Source organism: Ips typographus, linkage group LG3 (assembly GCF_016097725.1).
Source record: "Ips typographus isolate SLU linkage group LG3, UJ_Ityp_2.0, whole genome shotgun sequence".
Classification (NCBI taxonomy): domain Eukaryota; kingdom Metazoa; phylum Arthropoda; class Insecta; order Coleoptera; family Curculionidae; genus Ips; species Ips typographus.
Genome location: NC_138424.1, coordinates 9535530 through 9556707, shown reverse-complemented (window position 1 = coordinate 9556707; position 21178 = coordinate 9535530). Strand labels below are relative to the sequence as shown.

At 34.1% G+C, this 21178-nt stretch overlaps 3 protein-coding genes across 4 annotated transcripts in view; 1 reads left to right on the top strand and 2 right to left on the bottom strand.

Annotated features, from left to right (window-relative positions):
- The first annotated feature begins 25 nt into the window (after positions 1-25).
- On the top strand, positions 26-2343 carry LOC145725865 (uncharacterized). The gene is made up of 2 exons (XM_081974777.1): positions 26-158; positions 679-2343. The coding sequence occupies exon 2, from the start codon at positions 1584-1586 to the stop codon at positions 2154-2156; it is 573 nt and encodes a 190-aa protein (XP_081830903.1). The 5' UTR covers positions 26-158; positions 679-1583; the 3' UTR covers positions 2157-2343.
- Positions 2258-12298, bottom strand: Hmt-1 (ABC transporter ATP-binding protein/permease Hmt-1). Its single transcript, XM_081974758.1, has 16 exons — positions 12115-12298; positions 11739-11889; positions 11476-11654; positions 9051-9250; positions 8847-8991; positions 8610-8787; positions 8386-8552; positions 8097-8334; positions 7866-8041; positions 7611-7816; positions 6220-6427; positions 5938-6116; positions 4925-5039; positions 3003-3143; positions 2818-2939; positions 2258-2761 (listed from the first exon to the last, which is right to left on the bottom strand). The coding sequence occupies exons 2-16, from the start codon at positions 11872-11874 to the stop codon at positions 2644-2646; spliced, it is 2508 nt and encodes an 835-aa protein (XP_081830884.1). The 5' UTR covers positions 11875-11889; positions 12115-12298; the 3' UTR covers positions 2258-2643.
- A 3395-nt stretch (positions 12299-15693) lies between these two features.
- LOC145726000 (zinc finger protein rotund-like) overlaps positions 15694-21178 on the bottom strand; it is a 192156-nt gene continuing 186671 nt past the window's right edge. The window contains exon 4 of one of the 2 annotated variants that reach the window (XM_081974927.1): positions 15694-20469. In XM_081974927.1, the coding sequence (XP_081831053.1) occupies positions 19991-20469 (479 nt within the window). In that variant the 3' untranslated portion in view covers positions 15694-19990. The remainder of the gene's footprint in view (positions 20470-21178) is intronic. The other variant, XM_081974928.1, reaches the window with a different exon arrangement.

The window sequence follows — 21178 nt, the reverse complement described above, 5'->3', positions numbered from 1 at the left end:
ACCAGTCTGTGGTTTAGCGTTGCGGGGAAAGTTGATCGTGTTCGATGTTTTACTTTATAGTACAGCTGTTATCCAGCGGGATTCTATTTTTGTATTATTGCATTAAATCTGGTTTTTTCAATGTCATTGGGACTGGCGTCCCCTAGAGATTATCCATGGTACTAAACTAGACTATTATAATCAATAAACTGGTGTTCAATTAAAAAAGGTCAAGAAGATTTGCGGTTTAACTTGCTTTTTGGTTAATTCTTTAACATTTTTAAGGTAGAACTTTAATATGACTTCCATGAAATTTAATTAATCATGACCTAATTTAAATAAATCTTTTAATCCATTTATGAGATTTTATTCAACTTATTAAATTACTGTTAACCGGATCATTATCATTTACTGTTTGCTCCGCATTGCACCATCATTCTCCATTTGTATTTTATGTTAAATAATAAAAATATTAAATTATAAATCTTGATGAGTTTTAACTTAAATTACTCGATACTGCAGTTTTGGTCTTCTTCCCGCAGACATGCGGAAATTTAAATTACAACTTTAACAAAACTGTTTTAAATAAGCTAGGAAAAGTGGTAAAAAATCATGAATATAGTTAAATATGATGAATTAAAAACAAACTTCAATAAAACTTGCTGAAAACTAGAATCTGACAAAATATGCAACTTTTAGCTTATGAGGTTTAAGTAAGTCATCTCTTCTTTTGAGCTTTCCGAGTCAAAATTATGGTTTTTGACAGTTATCTTCACTCACCAATCTTTCTAGTAGGTGGTTTTGTAAGTAACTCTGTATTATAGTAATATTTACATCATAATAAGCCTGTTATTTTTCTGTTTTAATCTGCACAGAAAGGTTTAGGCACAGGTGCAACAATTTTTATCTACGTAGGTTTACTTACTCATACGTTCACCACTTTTTGATTGATTGATGGCGAATTATAATTGACCACCCAGTTCTCCAGATTTGAATCCCAGTAACTACTTTTTACCAACCGAACGCTTCTCAATGCGACGACCACCGAATGATAAGCCTGATGTCTCACGTCCTCAAGGTATTTCTCTGCATCGTCCACACTCGAATATACGCCAGATGTGAGGGGCAGATTGGAGAGACACAATTTGGATTTAGGAACGGAGTGGGCACGCGCGAGCTTCTCTTCTCTCTCAACGTTCTCACACAGCGATGCAAAGACATGAATGTTAATATACCTATATACGCCTGCTTTATTGACCATTGAAAAGCTTTCGACTGTCTTGCACCAGAAGCTCATTGAGATCCTAAAATACACCGGAGTCGATACGGGAGTTCTAAACATCATCACGCAGCTGTACTGGCACCAAACTGCAGAGATTAGGATAGAGGGCATAACATGCGAAGAAACAGAAATCAGAAGGGGCATTAGACAGGGATGTGTCCTGTCCCCTGCTCTCCTATTTAATATATACTCGGAGGCAGTGTTCAGGGAGGCACTGGATAATGTGAAATAAGGCATTAAAATCAACGGCACCCTCATTAATGATATACGATTCGCCGACGATACGGTCGTGGTCGCCGACAGCCTCCCACATCTCCAGAATATGATGGACCTCATCGTTGAACATAGCACACAGTATGGTCTACACATAAACGTTGCCAAGACCAAAGTGGCCGTGTTCTTCAAGACACCAAGACGGGCGATCCTTCATATTAACAACCAGGCTGTGGAACAAATGCCGTCCGTTAAATATCTTGGAGTCCTCGTCAACAAGAACAGTGACCCTAAAATGGAAATCAGATCAAGGATAGAACAGGCCAGAAGGACATTCATTTCCATGAAAGAACCTCCTCTTACTAGTAAAAGACTTACAGCTCCGCATACGTATATTGCGCTGTTATCTTCCCAGTGCTACTCTGTGGCTCCGAGAGTTGGACATTATGCCAAAGCAATGAAGAACCGCATTGACGCCTTTGAGATGTACTTGTATCGCCATATACTGCGCATATCCTGGGTAGACAGGATAACCAACGAGGAAGTGCTAAGGAGAATAGGTAAAGAACTGCTGACAACCATCAAAGAACGAAAGCTCCAATACATCGGGCACATTATGAGGGGGGAGCGGTACGAGTTCCTCCGGCTCTTTATCGAAGGGAAGATCGAGGGCAAACGGTAGAATTCATGGCTAAAGGATATACGTCGATGGTGCGGAGGTACATCTATAGATATCTTCAGGGGTGCGGTTTCACGAACCATTTGGATTGGAAGAAAAACTACTTTTTAAAGAAGACACAATTTAAAGCATCTTTTTAATAATAATATTCAAGTCGATAACAATAAATCATACTGTAAATTCTTACAAACATTATTATTTGACTCATACTCCGTTTAAAACCTTTAATATAATTTATTTTCTAATTGTTTACCAAAATACTAGTTTTTGTATAAACATCCACTTAAAAAAAAGCACACTGAAAGAAAGTTCAAACCATCAAGGGTTTGTTACACTATAAAAAACAATTACACCTAAAAGGAAATTACAATAAAATATACAAACCAAGTGATGAAACCTACACTGCACTAACCTCTGAGTAAAACCAGTCTACTCAGCTATGCGACTAATATACTACAAAATATCAGAGTGGCTCAAAATAAAGTAAGTTTTACAAAGCGCCACTCTGTTCTAGGCTATTTTCAGCAGAAGAGGAACCATCCTTATTTTCTTGTTGTTGTTTCCACATGTTGGCGTACACCCCTTCTTGGCCTATTAGGTTTTCATGACTGTAATACAGATTTTTTTTAACAGAGTTGCATGAAACTTCAAATGTCATTTTTACCGTCCCCGTTCAACTATCTCTCCATCTTTTAGTACCAAAATCTCATCCGCATGAATGATAGTGGATAAACGATGCGCCACTATCACTGTAGTTCGGTTGGCGCACATCCTATTTAAGGATTCCTGTAAATGTTACAAAAAAACGTTCACCACAGCACTGACAGCAATAATAAGTGATTGTCAAACCTGAATATTCCTTTCAGTTTGTGTGTCTAAGGCGCTGGTTGCCTCGTCCAACAATATAATAGTCGGGGATTTCAGCAATGTTCTAGCAATGGCTACCCTTTGTTTTTCACCACCACTCAGTCTTAAACCTCGCTCCCCAACCTAAATGTTTGAAAAGAAAAATTAATAAATAATTACTGTTCTCGCGGACTGAGTTTACCCGTGCGTCATCCCCCTGTGATTTAGAAGTAGACATGCATTATTGACTTTATCCTTGTTTATTGTTCACTTTCAGAAAGGGTTGGTAAATATTTAAGTGAATGTCTGCCAAAAAAAAACATTTACTGATTAGCGCTTCTATTTCAGTCATTGTCAGTTTGAAAACCATCGAAATTTATTTGATTTATTTACTATTAATTCTTTTCCGTTTCTTTGTGTTGTTAATCATTTATAAAGTTTTCTATTTACCACACCGCCACAGTTTTTTTAAGAGCTATTGTTTCTACGCTTTTAACATTCTGTAAGTACTTTCATAATATTATTATTATTATTTTTATGTCGGCTGTCACGATCTAACAAAAATTGGCACAATTACTAACCTGTTTTGAAAAAAAAGTGGGAGTGTCTATTATGGTTTTTATTTAGCCATTTGGTTTTTCCTAAATTCGGAATTACTTACTATTACAGTATTTTTTTAGAAAATGCCTGGAAAAATTTTCCACAGACAAGCCCAGCAGTTAATTTTTAACCTTTGTGAATAATTTGAATTGGAAAAAACCCATGGAGGACTTTTAGAAGCTTTATCATCTGTTCAGGAAGAAAATAATAAATTTTAAGACCTTACATATTCTTACTGATGTATTTTTTTTGATGCTAGAAGGTTGCAGCTGCTTTGAAAATTTCCCGCAAAACTGTTTATTCGATTCGGAGATTTTCTCACCTAGAAAACGTAAATCGAGATGTTATCAACGGGCCAAGACCACTGATTTATCTGAAAGCATTAAAATGGATGTTCGAAATACATTATATGATATGTACAACGATAGTATGTTAATAATAGTAAAATATATCTACTTTTGTAAGAAACATCTATTAACATTTCATTGTTTCCAGAGACTGAGATTTTTGAGTTGCATTATAGATTTTTCATAAAAATTTCTTAAAACATATTAATAATAAAGTCATAGAAAAAATAAAATAAGCGTCTAAAATGTTTTCCAGCGGGTTTAAAATAAAATAAGTGGATTGCAACCTGAAAATGAGATATGAGATACTACAGCATCACTCAGAATGTCTTATTGAATTTTTAATTTGTTGTATTTATTTTAGAGAAACATGTAACCATCCAGAACCTAAATCAAGAGCTTAAAGTTAAAGAAATACTACATATTGGTGATACATCTCTGCGAATTTTGGGTAAATAAATTAGGTTTCAAATTTAGACGGAATTCTATGATCCAAACGGAGACTTCTCATAAATAAAAAATGTTATTTCGGTCAAGATATTTTTGATTTGCTTTGGTATAAGGTTGTTTTAGTGCAAATTTGCAGCCAAAGATCTCTACTTTCTGACTGACAATACACGCAAAATTTTAAACGTGACGAAGCTTTAGACACGCCCTTTTCTATAATATGAACACAACAGGTTTGTTGACGAAAACTTGATTTGATTCATATGATTATAAATGACGTAGCCTTCGTGACGCACGGGTAAACTCACTCCGCGAGAACAGCAAGTACTCTTCTCCAATGCAATTTTTGTAATAAAATTACGAAATTTTGCAACATATTTATAGTTGATTCTTTACACACTAAGCAAAACAGCAGCGTTTGTTAGGTTTGTAATTTACTCATGGCGAAAAGTACTTAACTTAGAATGTAACTAACAATAAAAATGTTGCAAAACAAGATCCACAATTCTAAACAGCTAAAACAAAACTTACTTGCGTCTCGTACTGATCAGGGAATGTCAATATCTTTTCGTGAATGTCAGCGCCTCTAGCCGCCTCTATTACGTCAGCGTCCGTAGCTGTCATTCTGCCATATTTAATATTGTACCTAGGGATAACACTTTATTTAGTAATAATTGTTAAATTTCGGCAACATTGATCAATGACAAGACAAAATTATTTGTTATTGTATCTGACAACTTAAATGGCCCATACATTATACAATTAGTTGTACGACAAGTTGTACGATAGATTGAACAGACAATGGATGCGACAAGTTGCACATCATTTTGGCCACAAACACAAACGATCTGAGCATCAATCGGTCTTAAAGATTTGCAGTACGTTTTAAATTTCTGTAGCACACAGAGCATCATGCCGCGTTTGTTGTCAAAAACAACTACAGCAGCAATAGTGGTCACTTTGTTTTATACTCTATGGTTTCGAGTTGTACAACTTGTCGTACAACTAATTGTATAGTGTATGGACCGTTTAAATTTCATGTCAATTTTAATTTGCGGCAAAAAGTTATTGGTTTTGAAACACCCTGTACATTATCACATTTTTCACTCCTTTACTTGAATGGTTTGTTTTTAGGGTTCAAATAAACTTGCTGTCACGGGACCATATTTTTAAGGTCAAAATGTTGCTCTAACGATTACATGATCATATTTAAGATCAAAATGTTGTTCTGAAGAAATTTAATCTGAATCTGATTGAAAGGGAGCCTCAAAAAAGGTCACGTTACTCTTTAAAATAGTATCGTTCCATCCACATAACCATATTTAAGATCAAACTGTTTTTCTGTAGCTCACATGACCATTTTTACGAATGAAAGGTATTTCTGAACGTGATTGTTTTCAACTAGCAAATTTACCTACAAAGGTCACATGACTATTTTCAAGCGTCGAATGAAAGCTTGAATTCCTCTAGAAGTTTAAAATAGTATTATTGCACACGTGACCATATTTAAAAATTATAAAAATAAAAAAAAATCGTTCACATACTTGATGGTATTGTTAAACAAAACAGTGTCTTGGGGTACCACTCCAATCGCCCTCCTTAAAGACTCCTGAGTGACCGTTTTAATGTTCTGTCCGTCAATAATAATAGCTCCAGTTTCCACGTCGTAGAACCTAAACAGTAGCCTGATTATGGTACTTTTACCGCTACCAGACGGTCCCACCTAAAAACGATAACGGAAATCAACTTTTTTTTATTTATAAAGTTTCTCTAGCATGTTCTAGACCAAATTAGGGTTAAATCGGAAAAGATGAAATGAATCGTACCAGAGCAACTATCTTTCCTGCAGGTACTGAAAAAGTGACGTTTTTCAGAACCAGTCGTTCTGGAACGTAGCTGAAACTGACGTTACTAAACTCGACCGCTCCTTTTCTGACCGCCAGGGGGCCAGCCCCGGGTGCGTCAATAACTTCTTTCTCCTCTTTGAGAAGATCAAACATGTTTTCCATGTCAATGAAGTTTTTCTGAATAGACCTGAAAATGATTTATTGCGCTTTTTTAATTAACGTTTTAAATAAAATGGATATTTGTATAGTTTTACAGTAAAATATGTAGCTTTTCAGTCAAATTGGTATTAACAACCAGAGTCCGGTCGTTAGTTGTGCACAGTACTGTCAAGTTTTTCTTTAAAAAATATGTAATGCCATTAGTAGTTTACTAACATCAAGATTTTTTATGTATTTTATTTATGGATGATTAATGTCACTAAGAATGATTTAATATTGTCCTTAAAGGTCAGTTTTTTCGCTTTTTAGGTTTTGTTCTATGACTTTCAAGTAAACCGTCGTCGCTCTACAAATATACAAAATCAAGATCAGCAGTCGGATTGCGAACACTCGATACGAAACGAGTCTGTCTCGAATCATGATTGTAAATGCTGTTTTGTGATACTCTGTGAACTCGATACGTCAGACACTAAAGAGAACGCTTTATCAAATATGCTATCAAATATTTCACTTTGTTTCGAATTCACAAAGTATCACAAAAATCATTTAACATCACGATTCGATACCAACTCACTTCGAATCGAGCGTTTGCAATCCGACTACAGTTTTACGCATTTTAAGTCTCAAGATTGATAAAAATAAAATTCTCAGACCGTGTTTTAGGTTTGCTTTAAAAATCACAAAGTATCTTTACCCATTTTATGTTCTTCAGGATGATGGAGAAGATTTTTAGTACATTGATGTGTTTGAAGATTAAGATCACTTAAAGTGTTAGCTAGTTTAGATTCTCCACGCTCAAAACTAGTAATTTTCAGCATTTCAGGTCTATTTTAAGGTTAAATTCACTTAATAATTTTGCCACAATCATTGATAAAAATTACGTTAAAATTACTTTCTAATAAACTAAACGTTAAAATTAATTTCAAAGAATCTGGAAAAGTACTTTACAATCTCTAGATTAATGAAAATGTCTTCTGCATAGGATTTTTAATATTTACCTATTTTAGCATAAAAAATTAGTTAACACTAAAAGACATTTAAAAAGCCCATTTAGTTATACCAACAAAAATTCGACAATCTCTTTTTTAATTTTGCCTTCCTATGAAATTATGGCTTCATAATTCTGTTTTTTTTTTTTCCAAAAATAACACCGGAAACACACCCATACAAACGAACCACACAAAAACTAGGATAATACAAAAATTACTCACCTGTAATAAGTACCAAACCAATTAAGGGGTACATACAGCTGCACAATGTAAGTGGCAAACAACACATAATCACCGGAGCTTAATGTCCGTTTATCAGCGACCATATAAGCGCACAATAAACTTCCTGCTAACAATCCACTGCAAATTATAATATTTTGAAGTGTATTCAGCATGTTCAAAGTCACATTCGACTTCCATTCTTCATCCTTCAAAGCTGTGATTACACAAAGCTAAACAACCTAAGGCCACACTTACCTGATACTTGAATATTACATCCCTAAAAGCGTCCACTTCGAAGCTTTCAGCTCCATAATATTTCACTGTTTCAAAGTTCAACAGCGAATCCACACTTCTTGCTCTAGTTTCGTTGTCCGCTAAGTTCATCCTTCTTATAAATTTCGTCCTCCATTCAGTCACCCAAATTGTAATGCCTTGAAAGTTGTATTTACTTGACAAGTTATGAGTTACTCTAGCAGCCCAACTTACCAATATACAAAATCATAGTAACAAATACAATCAAACCGAACCACATATTGAACGCGCTGCAGAAGAAAATAATAGCCACCAAAATATCAATCAAAGTGGGCGCTATTGAGAAAAAAATGTAGTTCAACAAATTGTTGATACTGTCAGTCCCTCTGTCCATCACTCTCAACACCTCCCCAGTTTTTCTGCTCAAATGCCACCTTAATGAGAGACTATGCAAATGTCTGAATAGTTCAACCTAAAAGTCTTCAATATAGTATTACTACAGTTAATTGAAACTTGGACTAACTTCAGTTTCTCTGGTAGTGTATTGAGAAATTCTGATCCACAAAAATGATCTTAAATTGTTCAGAAAACCCATTCCCCCAGTGCCGCCTCCTTGCAAAAACTTGAACGCTACATAAATCAGAATCCAGTCCCATCGAAAACTCGGTGATTTACCCGACAATGAATCGACTAAAATAACAAACCATTTCAACCCTCCTCACAAAAAAAAAACCAAAGCAGTCTTACCAATCAATTTGTTGTAAATAGGCACATACAAATTAACCACTCGACCTCCAGCCAATAAAAGAAAACAGAACAACACTCTGAACTGAAGTAAAACATCCTTTTTCGGCCACATAAATGGCATTAAAGTTTTTATTTTCTTCCAAAAGTTTCTCCATGTGGACTGATTCTCGTTGGTCGCCTGAAATGGTCGTTTTACAGTCCCAAATTTTGACTTCATTTCAGTCAAATGTCACTTACAGCAGGTACATTTCTGGTGGAATCATTTAGGCTAAAGTAATCGATATTCTGAATAATTCCAGGGGCTTTCAGCCCAAGCACAAACAGCATCAATGAACTCACATATCTCAATATAAACAAGGACATTTCAATTTTATTTGTGACACTAAAATCAGATGTGGGTTAAATAAATTAAAAACTAAGGGTTTGCGGTGATTATCTTACCCATCCAGCTGGAACCACCAGTTTTTTCTGTTCAAATTCAAAAAAGATAAATTCTCAGAAACAAAAATTATGGTCCAGAATAGCAACAGTACTATTCCATGACCTCTAGTTGGTATTGATGGAAGTAAATAGTGGCGTTCTACTCTTATCACCCACAACGAATATGCGTAGGCAAATAGTGTTAGGACTAGGGAAGCTACCTATAATTGGGGTTACAGATAGTTACCTAATTACTTCATTGGTAACAGTGTAAAGTAAAGTATCTGACTACCCTCTTGATTTTTAGTGTTGTTACTATTTATTGAACATGCTTTAACACTAGAATATTGATTCTAATTATTAAAGAAATTTAGTCTTCAAATAGCGCTAAAAAGTGAAGTCTCTAGAAATAAACTTATAGATTGTAGAAGTTAAATCAGAAGAATGTACGGTAAACGGTAAATTATTGAGAATTTTCCTTTACAAACATTCTCAGATGTTTGAATATTTTTTCTTCATTAAGTTCTCAGTGATTCTCTCTTATGCTTCTTTTTATTTTTCAGTTGTGAAAAATGCCTTTTTACCACAATCAGAACATGAAATCTGAAGCATTGTATTCATGTAGATTCCAAAAATAAAATGAAAAGTATGGTTTTGCAACCATTCAGGCAATGGAGTTTTGGACGAGGGATTTTGGTGTTTTGTTATAAAAAAACAACTTTTCCACGTGGAAAAGCTTTAAAATTACATTCAAATCAAAGTTGCCAAGTCAAAACTTTTTTGATAACGTCGAAAAGAAGCTTTTGATTGGTGTGGTTGGAAAAAACGTAGACCACTTGGAGTTGAACTAGCTATGACGTTTAATGACAGGCTTATAGTCAGCTGATAGCTGTCACAACTATCAAAACTCATGAAACAGTGCCATAAAACTGTAAAATGTCAAATAGTCGCATTGCTTGCGACGGTAAATTGTTATTCATAACTCTGTGGAGTTAAATTTTGCAGTTGTAATGTTAACTGACAGTTTAAGACGTTACACTTGACAGTTGTGACACTCCACAGCGTGGCTTATTACACTTGTTATAACTATTAAAACTCATTCAGTAGTGAGATAAAACTATCAAAACAGTTTTTTGATTAATTGCATTGCAAGTTGTATTATTTATATTGTTCTACCGAACTTTGGATACTTGGAATGATAAATGACACCGTAGAAGTATTTATAGTTCTATGAAGCGAAATTTGACGTTAAGTGACGTATCAAAGGATTTCTTAACGTCGTCAAAACACACAAATTTGGCTCCATGGAGATGTAAACACAACTTACAGTGCAACTCATCAAAGAAACACATCTGTAATTTTATACTTTAAGTTTAATAGTTAGTGACTTTTGACAGTTGTCACGTGATGCAAGCAAAGTATTAAAAGGTTCCTTAACGCCCCAACAGTCAATTCGACTTTAAACACAACTTCCAATGTGATTCCTCAAATTGTCAACTATTTCTAAATTTATAGTTTCAGGTTACTGTTGAACACTGTTGATTACCGGTTTTGACAGTTATGACAGCTGTCAAGTGACGTAAGAAAAGTATACAAGTGTTAGTTAACCTCAGATTTGTCAAATTTGCCTCCATGGTGCTGTAAATACAACTTACAGTGCAATTCCTCATAGAACCACATCTATTTGACATCTTATACTGTTAGGTCACTAGTGAGTGAGTTAATACAGTTGTCAAGTGATGCAAGCAAAGTTTAAAGTGTTCCTTAACTTTCCACCAGTCAAATTTGGCTCCATAGAGCTTTGAACATAACTTCCCAAGTAAATTCTCAAATTAGCAACTATTTCTAATTTTATAGTTACAGATCATTGCTAAACGGGTTTTGACAGCTGTCACGTGACATAAGAAAAGTGTTGATGGACACATTGAGCTGTAAATACAACTTACAGTGCAATTCCTCAAAGAAACAGCATTTGGTTTTATAATTTTGAAATTTCCAAATAGTCCAAATTCCATTTCCTGAACAATCAAAATTGTGCCAATCTTTTGAATTATCTTAAAATTCCCTAAATTTTTTTGGCATTTCCTGAGTATTATCTCTAATCAAAATAGATTCTTTCTTTTTATGATGATGAGGCTGTAAAATTGAGTGAAAAAGTTGAATAGGCAGCTCTGATGGATGTTACACATTTCATTAAACAATATAATTGGAAATATATTGTGTCAAAGACACTAAGTGTTCAAGTACATAACATCTTTTAGTTTTGCAAAAAATTAATTGAAATAATGCTCTAATATTGCAAAAAAAATAAAAATTTGCCAACAGCTCATTATGCAACATTAAAATGACTAATCAAGTATAACCCAGCTTTGACTATGAATTTAAAATAACATTTAAATAATTGGCAAATAGGGTGGTATTAAGTACTTTCACCTTACTAACTTACCATATAACCATAAACTACCGAAGGGACAAATACTGTGGCTGCTAGAATTACTCTTACAATTTCAATTAAAGGAATAAGTGTTGTTAAGAATATTTGTAGGTAATATAGCTTGGATGTGGTCAATTGATTTTGTGACACTTCAGTACCATATTTGCGATAAATGCAGAGTTGAATTGTTCCTGAAAATAAACTCATTTACAGCCAAAAATAATCTAAATGTAACTATGCCTGACTACTGATTATTCATTAGTCTCTTAGCTTACCAGCAATTAGAATAAATCCAGCAATAATGCTGCTTGTTAAGGTGTCCATAAAACATGGATTGACACCATTGTCCACATGAATATGCCAAATAGATGCATTTGGGGGGCAGTAAGAGAAATTTTCTCCCAGTGCCATTTTGTCTTCTGAAACCTACAAATTGCTTTGATAAGGAATTGTGTGCCTGTGATCACATACTTGAATTCAAGAAGGTCAATTCTACTTCTAATCAAACTTTTTTATAACAGAACAAGTATGCATTCAAATTGCGTATATTTCATTGAGATTATCGTGATAACAGGGTCAAAGAAACCATACTACTACTGTAAAAATCTCTTTTCTAATAAAAATCTAAAATAGTTTTTAAAGACCACTCACCTGATTAAGTACTCATTCAAATCACTATCACTAGACGAGCCATAAATAAACGGTAACTTGTAAATGAAAGTAAACTTTGATTTGTTTAGCGGCTTAACTCTATTTCTGTTTAGTCATTACTAGGATTAATTTAAAAATATAAATAGCAAATTTGCAAAGTGTCAAATCAAACAAATGTTGTGATTAAATTTAAGGTTATGTTTTGAATTTGGTCTATTTTGACAGTATGACATTTGGGTGAGTTACCGTCAATATGTCAAATGCCTGGCATATCATTGAGCTTTATCGAGTGCCTAGAAGAGCTGTGCAATGATAATATTGTTAAATTAAACTTCTCTAGTTGTCCTTAAATTCAACTTAGTCAATGTTGAGGAAAGGATAAAGCTCAATGATTTTTTATGAGTATAAGTTCAAGCAACCACGTATAGATGGTGCAACACATAACATCACTGAACTGTAAAGAGAAAGTGGAAAGGCTATAGAACTAATATTAGCGCCAATATTCTTTGGAAGGGAATGCGATCTCAGATAAATGGGTCAAATAAGACTACTGCTTTTTACCCTCCCATCACTGTAGCCCAAAAGGAAGTCGCTACAAGTCCAGGAATTTTCCCTTTCGGGAAGTTCCCAGAGTTGCATCGGCGTTCTCTGGCTGGGACATATTAGAGAGTTTTCAATGTCCCTTTCCTGATATTATACCAGGTGTCCAACAGCACCCTGGACATAGGAGATTAACATGGGAAAACGGTTTTGATTTTTTTGCGCCTGTACGGCTGATTTGATTGAAAAATCGTATTAATGAAAGTTGTAGTACCTATCACGGATTAGTTTTCTGTATTTTTTTCGGATCTCTAACTTGAGCCCTTTCGTCGTAAAACACCAACAAAAATGCGAAAATTTTAACTTTTTTAAAAATTTTTTTTTTTTTTAATTTTAAATTTTAACCGTACCCGCAACAATGATCTGTTTACCCGTTGCCCGACAACCGCCTATACAGTGCAGGCCAAAAGTTTAACTTTTCTCATTTTTGTTCGTGTTTTACGACGAAAGGGCTCAAGTTAGAGATCCGAAAAAAATACAGAAAATTAGTCCGTGATAGGTACTACAACTTTCATTAATACGATTTTTCAATCAAATCAACCGTACAGGCGCAAAAAAATCAAAACCGTTTTCCCATGTTAATCTCCTATGTCCAGGGTGCTCTTGGACACCTGGTATATGGTATGGTATGGTTGGTGGTGATTTTGACGGGATATTTCGAACGCGTACTCATTCATCTAATGAACATTTCCTTATTGCAGGTAAGTATAATATAGGTTAAGGACAGCTCTGACTAGTAAGTTTTCTTGACAATTGGCGAAAGTACCATTAGGAGCAGCTAAAAATTTACCTCCTCGAATTTCTATTCTCCTGATAGAAAATCCGATTTTTTGAAAAAATTGTCAAAAGTTGAATTTATCAGAAGCACAAAAAGTGCAGGAGGTAATGTAAGTTTTATTGACAATTGGTGAAGGGACCAAGTATTAGGAGCAGCTAAAAATTTACCTCCTTGAATTTTTATTCTCCTGATAGAAAATCCGATTTTTTGGAAAATTGTCAAAAGTTGAATTTATCAGAAGCACAAAAAGTGCAGGAGGTAATGTAAGCTTTATTGACAATTGGTGAAGGGACCAAGTATTAAGAGCAGCTAAAAATTTACCTCCTTGAATTTTTATTCTCCTGATAGAAAATCCGATTTTTTGAAAAAATTGCCAAAGGTTGAATTTATCAGAAGCACAAAAAGTGCAGGAGGTAATGTAAGTTTTATTGACAATTGGTGAAGAGACCAAGTATTAGGAGCAGCTAAAAATTTACCTCTTTGAATTTTTATTCTCCTGATAGAAAATCCGATTTTTTGAAAAAATTGTCAAAAGTTGAATTTATCAGAAGCACAAAAAGTGCACGAGGTAAAGTAAGTTTTATTGACAATTGGTGAAGGGACCAAGTATTAGGAGCAGCTAAAAATTTACCTCCTTGAATTTTTATTCTCCTGATAGAAAATCCGATTTTTTGAAAAAATTGTCAAAAGTTGAATGTATCAGAAGCACAGAAAGTGCAGGAGGTAATGTAAGTTTTATTGACAATTGGTGAAGGGACCAAGTATTAGGAGCAGCTAAAAATTTACCTCCTTGAATTTTTATTCTCCTGATAGAAAATCCGATTTTTTGAAAAAATTGTCAAAAGTTGAATTTATCAGAAGCACAAAAAGTGCAGGAGGTAATGTAAGTTTTATTGACAATTGGTGAAGAGAACAAGTATTAGGAGCAGCTAAAAATTTACCTCCTTGAATTTTTATTCTCCTGATAGAAAATCCGATTTTTTGAAAAAATTGTCAAAAGTTGAATTTATCAGAAGCACAGTAAGTGCAGGAGGTAATGTAAGTTTTATTGACAATTGGTGAAGGGACCAAGTATTAGGAGCAGCTAAAAATTTACCTCCTTGAATTTTTATTCTCCTGATAGAAAATCCGATTTTTTGAAAAAATTGTCAAAAGTTGATTTTATCAGAAGCACAAAAAGTGCAGGAGGTAATGTAAGTTTTATTGACAATTGGTGAAGGGACCAAGTATTAGGAACAGCTAAAAATTTACCTCCTTGAATTTTTATTCTCCTGATAGAAAATCCGATTTTTTGAAAAAATTGTCAAAAGTTGAATTTATTAGAAGCACAGAAAGTGCAGGAGGTAATGTAAGTTTTATTGACAATTGGTGAAGGGACCAAGTATTAGGAACAGCTAAAAATTTACCTCCTTGAATTTTTATTCTCCTGATAGAAAATCCGATTTTTTGAAAAAATTGTCAAAAGTTGAATTTATTAGAAGCACAGAAAGTGCAGGAGGTAATGTAAGTTTTATTGACAATTGGTGAAGGGACCAAGTATTAGGAGCAGCTAAAAATTTACCTCCTTGAATTTTTATTCTCCTGATAGAAAATCCGATTTTTTGAAAAAATTGTCAAAAGTTGAATTTATCAGAAGCACAAAAAGTGCAGGAGGTAATGTAAGTTTTATTGATAATTGGTCAAGAGACCAAGTATTAGGAGCAGCTAAAAATTTACCTCCTTGAATTTTTATTCTCCTGATAGAAAATCCGATTTTTTGAAAAAATTGTCAAAAGTTGAATTTATCAGAAGCACAAAAAGTGCACGAGGTAAAGTAAGTTTTATTGACAATTGGTGAAGGGACCAAGTATTAGGAGCAGCTAAAAATTTACCTACTTGCGTTACTGCTCTCCTGATACAATTTTTTTTCTGTAAAAATTGTCAAAAAAAACTTCTATTTTGCTGTGGTGGCTGTAAGACTGCTAAACTTCATCATCATCATCATATAGCAGCTTGTCTCGTCCACTGCTAGACATAAGCCTTTCTTAACATAAACCATTTTGCTCTTGTAACCTTTGTTCTTCATTTCGGATTTTATCTCGCAGTGACACTCCCAACATGGACCTTTCCATGGCTCGTTTGAGTTACTGCTAAACTTACCTTTATTAAAATCATTGACTTATAAAATTAGACCATAGAGATGAGAAATGAAACACGTTAAATATTTTCAGTTAATTTATTTCTTACATTCAGTAAACATACTATAACATTAAATTTCAAATACACCAATAACTCGAAATATTTTATTTCTAGTGTGCTGAGAAAATGATCTATTACAGGGACGACCTATATAAGTGATAAGAAAACAATAGAAAAACCGCATGAAAAAGGGAAAAAATTCGTTGTGTCCAAAAAACGTTTAGAAAATTAACGTTTTTTTTTTCATATGTGTTGTGTATGCGTGTGTGTGATACAGTACGACGACACTTATTAATATTTTTTCTGTTACTTAATAAGATAGGTGTGTTTATTATAGACATAGAGTAACAATATATTTTATGTTCAGTTTAAATTTAAATGGGTCCTTCTTCGCATATCTTAACTACGATCCTTAAAAATTTGAAACTTTATATACAAATTGACTATTTACCATATTTCAGTACGAAAAAATATCACAGATACAAATATGGTGTCAAACAAAACGAACTTCTATTGGAACACATCAGAATAGAGGAAAAATAAATAAAACTATAGCGAGTAAGTGGAAATGAAAAAGAAAATTTTATTCCAAAAAATCAACAAAAACTTAGGTTTCTTTATTGGGGGCAAAAATTATTTTTTTGTTACCGCAGAAGCGTTTCCGTTTAATAGTACAAAAAAATGCTTTCAAATATATTATAAACTTAACTAACAATTTAAAGCTTGTCTTTCATACCTATAAATACTAACCCAAAAAATCCGTCCTTGTAACATTATAACGTAACGTTTTAACTCTTTTTTGCAACCAAAACAACCTTCAAAAATCATATAATAACACTATAGATCCCGTATACATTTTGTAAAACGTATACCAGAACAAATATATCATCAATTATTAGTAACTATATAAAACTTCGTCTTTTTTGTTTTACTTCTGATAGCCCAATTTTAAGGGGGGTAATTCCGATCCAACTGAAAAACTTCTACGAGAAGAAAGTGGTCTGTGAGCAATAAGTAGTGTTTTAAGTAGTATAAGGTCCCTAATTTAGCACACGCAAAGGTGTAAAATTAACACTTACGAAAAAATGGCATTGAACCTGAGCAACATTCGAAACAATCCATCCAAAATACTACAATATCGATTTACTATCAGAATTTGCACCTTAAAAAAAAATATCGAAACGCGCGTAAGTACAGTTTTTTTTACGAATAAATTATTTTATAATATTGAGCTATTCTCGTGGTTTGAAAGGCAGTCGCCCGATCTGTAAATCCGCAGAAAAAACTACAACTAAAACTTACAGAAAAAAATATATATTTATGTATAAATTCATATCGACGCGGTGTTTAAACGGACGTCCGCCTCTGAAACCGCAAAAAGTAAACCGTAAATTAAACTAAATAAGGAATTAATAAACTTTGTACAAGACCTTAACTAAAGCGTCAGTATTCACAATTTATGTCTTTATAAACTTTACTATGCACAGCTTTACAGGCAAGAACTTATCAAGTTTTTGTCTTGGAGAAATCAACAACTTTACATAATATTGCCGTTCGGCGGCGGTCTTTTCGGGGGGCGGCCTTCAACGAATCACTAACCTAAAAACTTTATAGAACATTCTAGAGATTCTTACGCCACCGTTTTAGTTTCTTTTTTGTGTTGTTTGTGCTGTTTTTTTGCCGCTACAACGACTGTTAAATATTTAGTTTTATGAAATTTATTAGATTATTGGAATTAAATGGTTATTTGACTGAAATATTGTATTCAACGGATTTGAGTAAAAAATGACCCACTGGGAAAAGAGGTCATTTTCTACTATGTTTTGTTGTTAAAAAATATATATTTACATTAGGAGAGATACCAAGAAAAAATACTATCCTGAGGATGTTCAATTAAACGACAAAACGTCAATGGTTTGAATAAAGTAATAAATTACCTTATGAATTGTACAAGGTTTCTAATGGTAAGTGTGTGAAAATGTCAAACTGACGTATAGTACTACAAACGTACAAATTTGACAGCTGTCATTTATCGGTAAGTCTACAAAATTTTCAACCTTCTAACACGAATTTTTAATACCTTTTAAAGCAACATTTTGAGTCACCAAAATAACAGTTGGCAGAACTGTTTATGCCAAGAAGCAAACCAACAATATGCCATCTGTACACAAATTGTAATTATATGAAATTATTGTTCTAGAGATTTTCGACAGTGGCTGCCAACATTGGTCCACCCTATAGGTTTTCCTGAATTTCTAGCAAAAAATTGTTTTTGTATTTGTGTCATCAATACGTTTTTTTTGACAGCACAATTGACAGCCGATCTGTTGCCAGTCTAGAATCTTGCTCATTTCTTCACTGTCAAATAGATTATTGATCATCTTTTTACCGCCGTAAATAAAGGTGGTAAATATATCAAAGTTTAAAAGTTCAAACTCACTTAAACACCAACATGATGGTGCAAACAAACTTTTTTCAGATATAATAAGAAAAGAAAATCTATTCTATCTGAAACCCTTTCCTTCAACTTTGGGGAATTAAATGTCAAGGTTTACTAGGAAAGTACGAGAAGTCCCCGTAATTTACGTAATAACTAAATTTTTAATCAAAAAGCTCTGAAAATGACTAACCAAAGATCGGTCTAACCTTATATTCTCCTAAGTTACCAAACAGACAGCACAAACAGATCCAAGTTGTATTAGAAACAAGCAAATTGTTTTAATAAGTCTAATTCTTAGAAACTAATCATTAATCAAACATGTATATTGGTCTGTACTAGCATTTGACATACACAGTTGACAATCTGTCTGTCTGAACAATTTTGCTCACCTCTCCAATAACTGTCAAATAGATTTCTCAGGTAGATCACATTTCAAACACACTTTAACACCATTTTGGTGGCTAAATCTCACTTTTTTTCAGATATAATAAGAAAAAATCTTTTTCATGTGAAATCTTTACTTGTTTACTAGAAAAGTGCGAGAATTCCACGTAATTGACATGACAAAAACCTCTGAAAACAACTAATCAAACTCGATCTAACCTAATATAGTCGTACGGTCCTAAAAATGGTAGAATCTGTTGTTTTTGACATTTTGTTGAACCGCGAAAGGTAAAAAACAGCGGATTTGGCCACTTTTGAAATGGCGGGACTGCCATTCAAAAGTGGCGGGAAAATGCATATTTTCTTTGCAATATTGACAGGGTTTTACAAAAACTTGAATTACTATATTTGTTAACTATGCATGAGAAAATAAAAGATTGTCATTTAAAAGCTTATTGGTTGGAGTGCCCTTCAGATTCCAGAATGACATTATTGACATTTATTACAGTAATTATTGTTTACTGAGTTATTACTCGAAATTCGAACATCCTTTACATATTTTGAGGAAAATTTTAGTGTTGACCAAACCCTCAAGCTTAACTATGAACCTGAATATGAACCAATGCGTGAACATATGCGTGACATGTGTCAAAGTCACGTGGTCTGAGAACCAATGAAATGTAGATATTCTCTAATCAAACCAAAAACGTCACTGCACGTTTTGACAGACTTTAGTTGTTTATCTCATGTTGTTACACCACTGCTTGTCTAGTAATGTTGAGAACTGAATGAGTGCGGTGTAATGAATTTAACGAAAAGTACAGTCCGATTCTCAAAAGTTGATCTACACATGACAAAGGCAAAATCTACGAATTAAGACACATACGTCCTCTCAACTGACATTTGACATTAGTCACGTAATGGTCAAGTTTTGCGAATCACACTGTAAAAGTCTATGTTAACACTGATGGGAGAGCTGGCAAGCAAATACAACCAAATAACACTCACACAAAAATAAGAATACGATAATAATAATTATTGTAGCGCCAGTTATTCAGCTATTTTGCTTTTGACTCACAGTGTGTGAATGTAAGTAACTCTATTTCTAAATAGGATGAAACTAAAACTTTACTTTTTCTTTAATAATAAATACACAAAATTTACCATGTAAAGTAGCAATGTCAAGGAAGAAGACAGAAAATCGCCTTGATGTTGCCCCATGACGCACGCAGACCAATGTCAAACCGGCAATTAATCTAATATTTGCGGGAATTTGATTTTAATTACGGTAAATAGTCGCTCATGTAATTAAATCGTTCTTGCAGCGTGAGAAAATGGATATAACGCCACTATACCACGGTACAGCACAAACTTAACAAAAACTGAATCATTATAGTGGCGTAAATGAGATCAACCATCGCTTTTGAAGCTAACACCGCCACCCCCTTACCAAACCGCCCCATTCACCCCCCTTTAACCCTTCTACCTTAATAACTCTATTTATCCTTTAAACCTCCCAGTATGGAATGCTCCATCAAACTAGAATTAGGCTGGTAATTCCGAATCTGGTGCAGCGAAATCAACTGATTGGGGAACCCGTTGCTGGGCTGGCTTTTGGGTATATCCAGGCTGTTTTGCTTTGGAAACGACAACGCGTCATAAATGTATGGCCTATTGGGTGCTAGCTGATGGTTCAGGTGATTCAAATGGCCTGACATGGAATTGATGGGCGTGAACGCCGAATTCGTGTTACTCTTCGATATTGAGGTGTCGTAGGAGTTCCCCAGGTTGGCGCCCGGAGTACCCGGCGGCGCTGACGCGTTTTGATTGCTAAGCTGTTGTCGGATTATCACCAAGTCGTCGTTCTGCTCCAGCAGACCTCTGGGGATGTCTGAGGGATAATCGTGCATGTTCTCAGCACTATCCGGCGAGACTTTAGGCCAGTATGGATGTTCCAAACCTCGATGATTTAAACCTGCAATGAAAATCTTGATTAATATAATGTAGTACCTGTATGTTTGTAGAAATATTAGCAAATTAGCTTGTAGAGAAAATATCAGATTTTTTTCATTAGCTTTCCATGAATTAGTTGGATATTTTTTCATTTCTTATGTTTAGTCACTCGATCTGTCCTATCAGGTCACTTGTCCTACAATTAGGTCATTTAAAACTGTTGAATAGAGTAATTTGATCATTATGACATATGAGGCCAGCAGTTCAAATTTAGCAAATGAAAACTGTTCCAAATAGGAATTTGAATGAAAAGTAATTAAACGTCATTTTTGCTTCAGTTTCAATAATTATGGTAAATCCCATTGACCAAACGCTTTGTTCCAAAACAATATGAACCATAATGAGTTTTGTATATGTATAAAACAATATGCAACTATTTATGGTAGAGTTGTGCTTTTGATGAACCGATCTGATCGAAACACTTGGCAGATTAATAAAACAAGCCTTCCTTTACGAATTCTGAAATATTCAGATTATCGTCTACCTTTCTTAAAACAGAACATCCAACCCTACTTGGGACACTCTAAATAACACTGTCCGGCAACGACAAATTGACCATAACTTCCATTCTAAACCACTCAGAACAGTGATTTTAGTTGTGAGTCGGTCAAATCCGTAACTGCATTAGTTCAGAATTTATTAGTTGGAAATAGCAGTAATAATGTAATGCC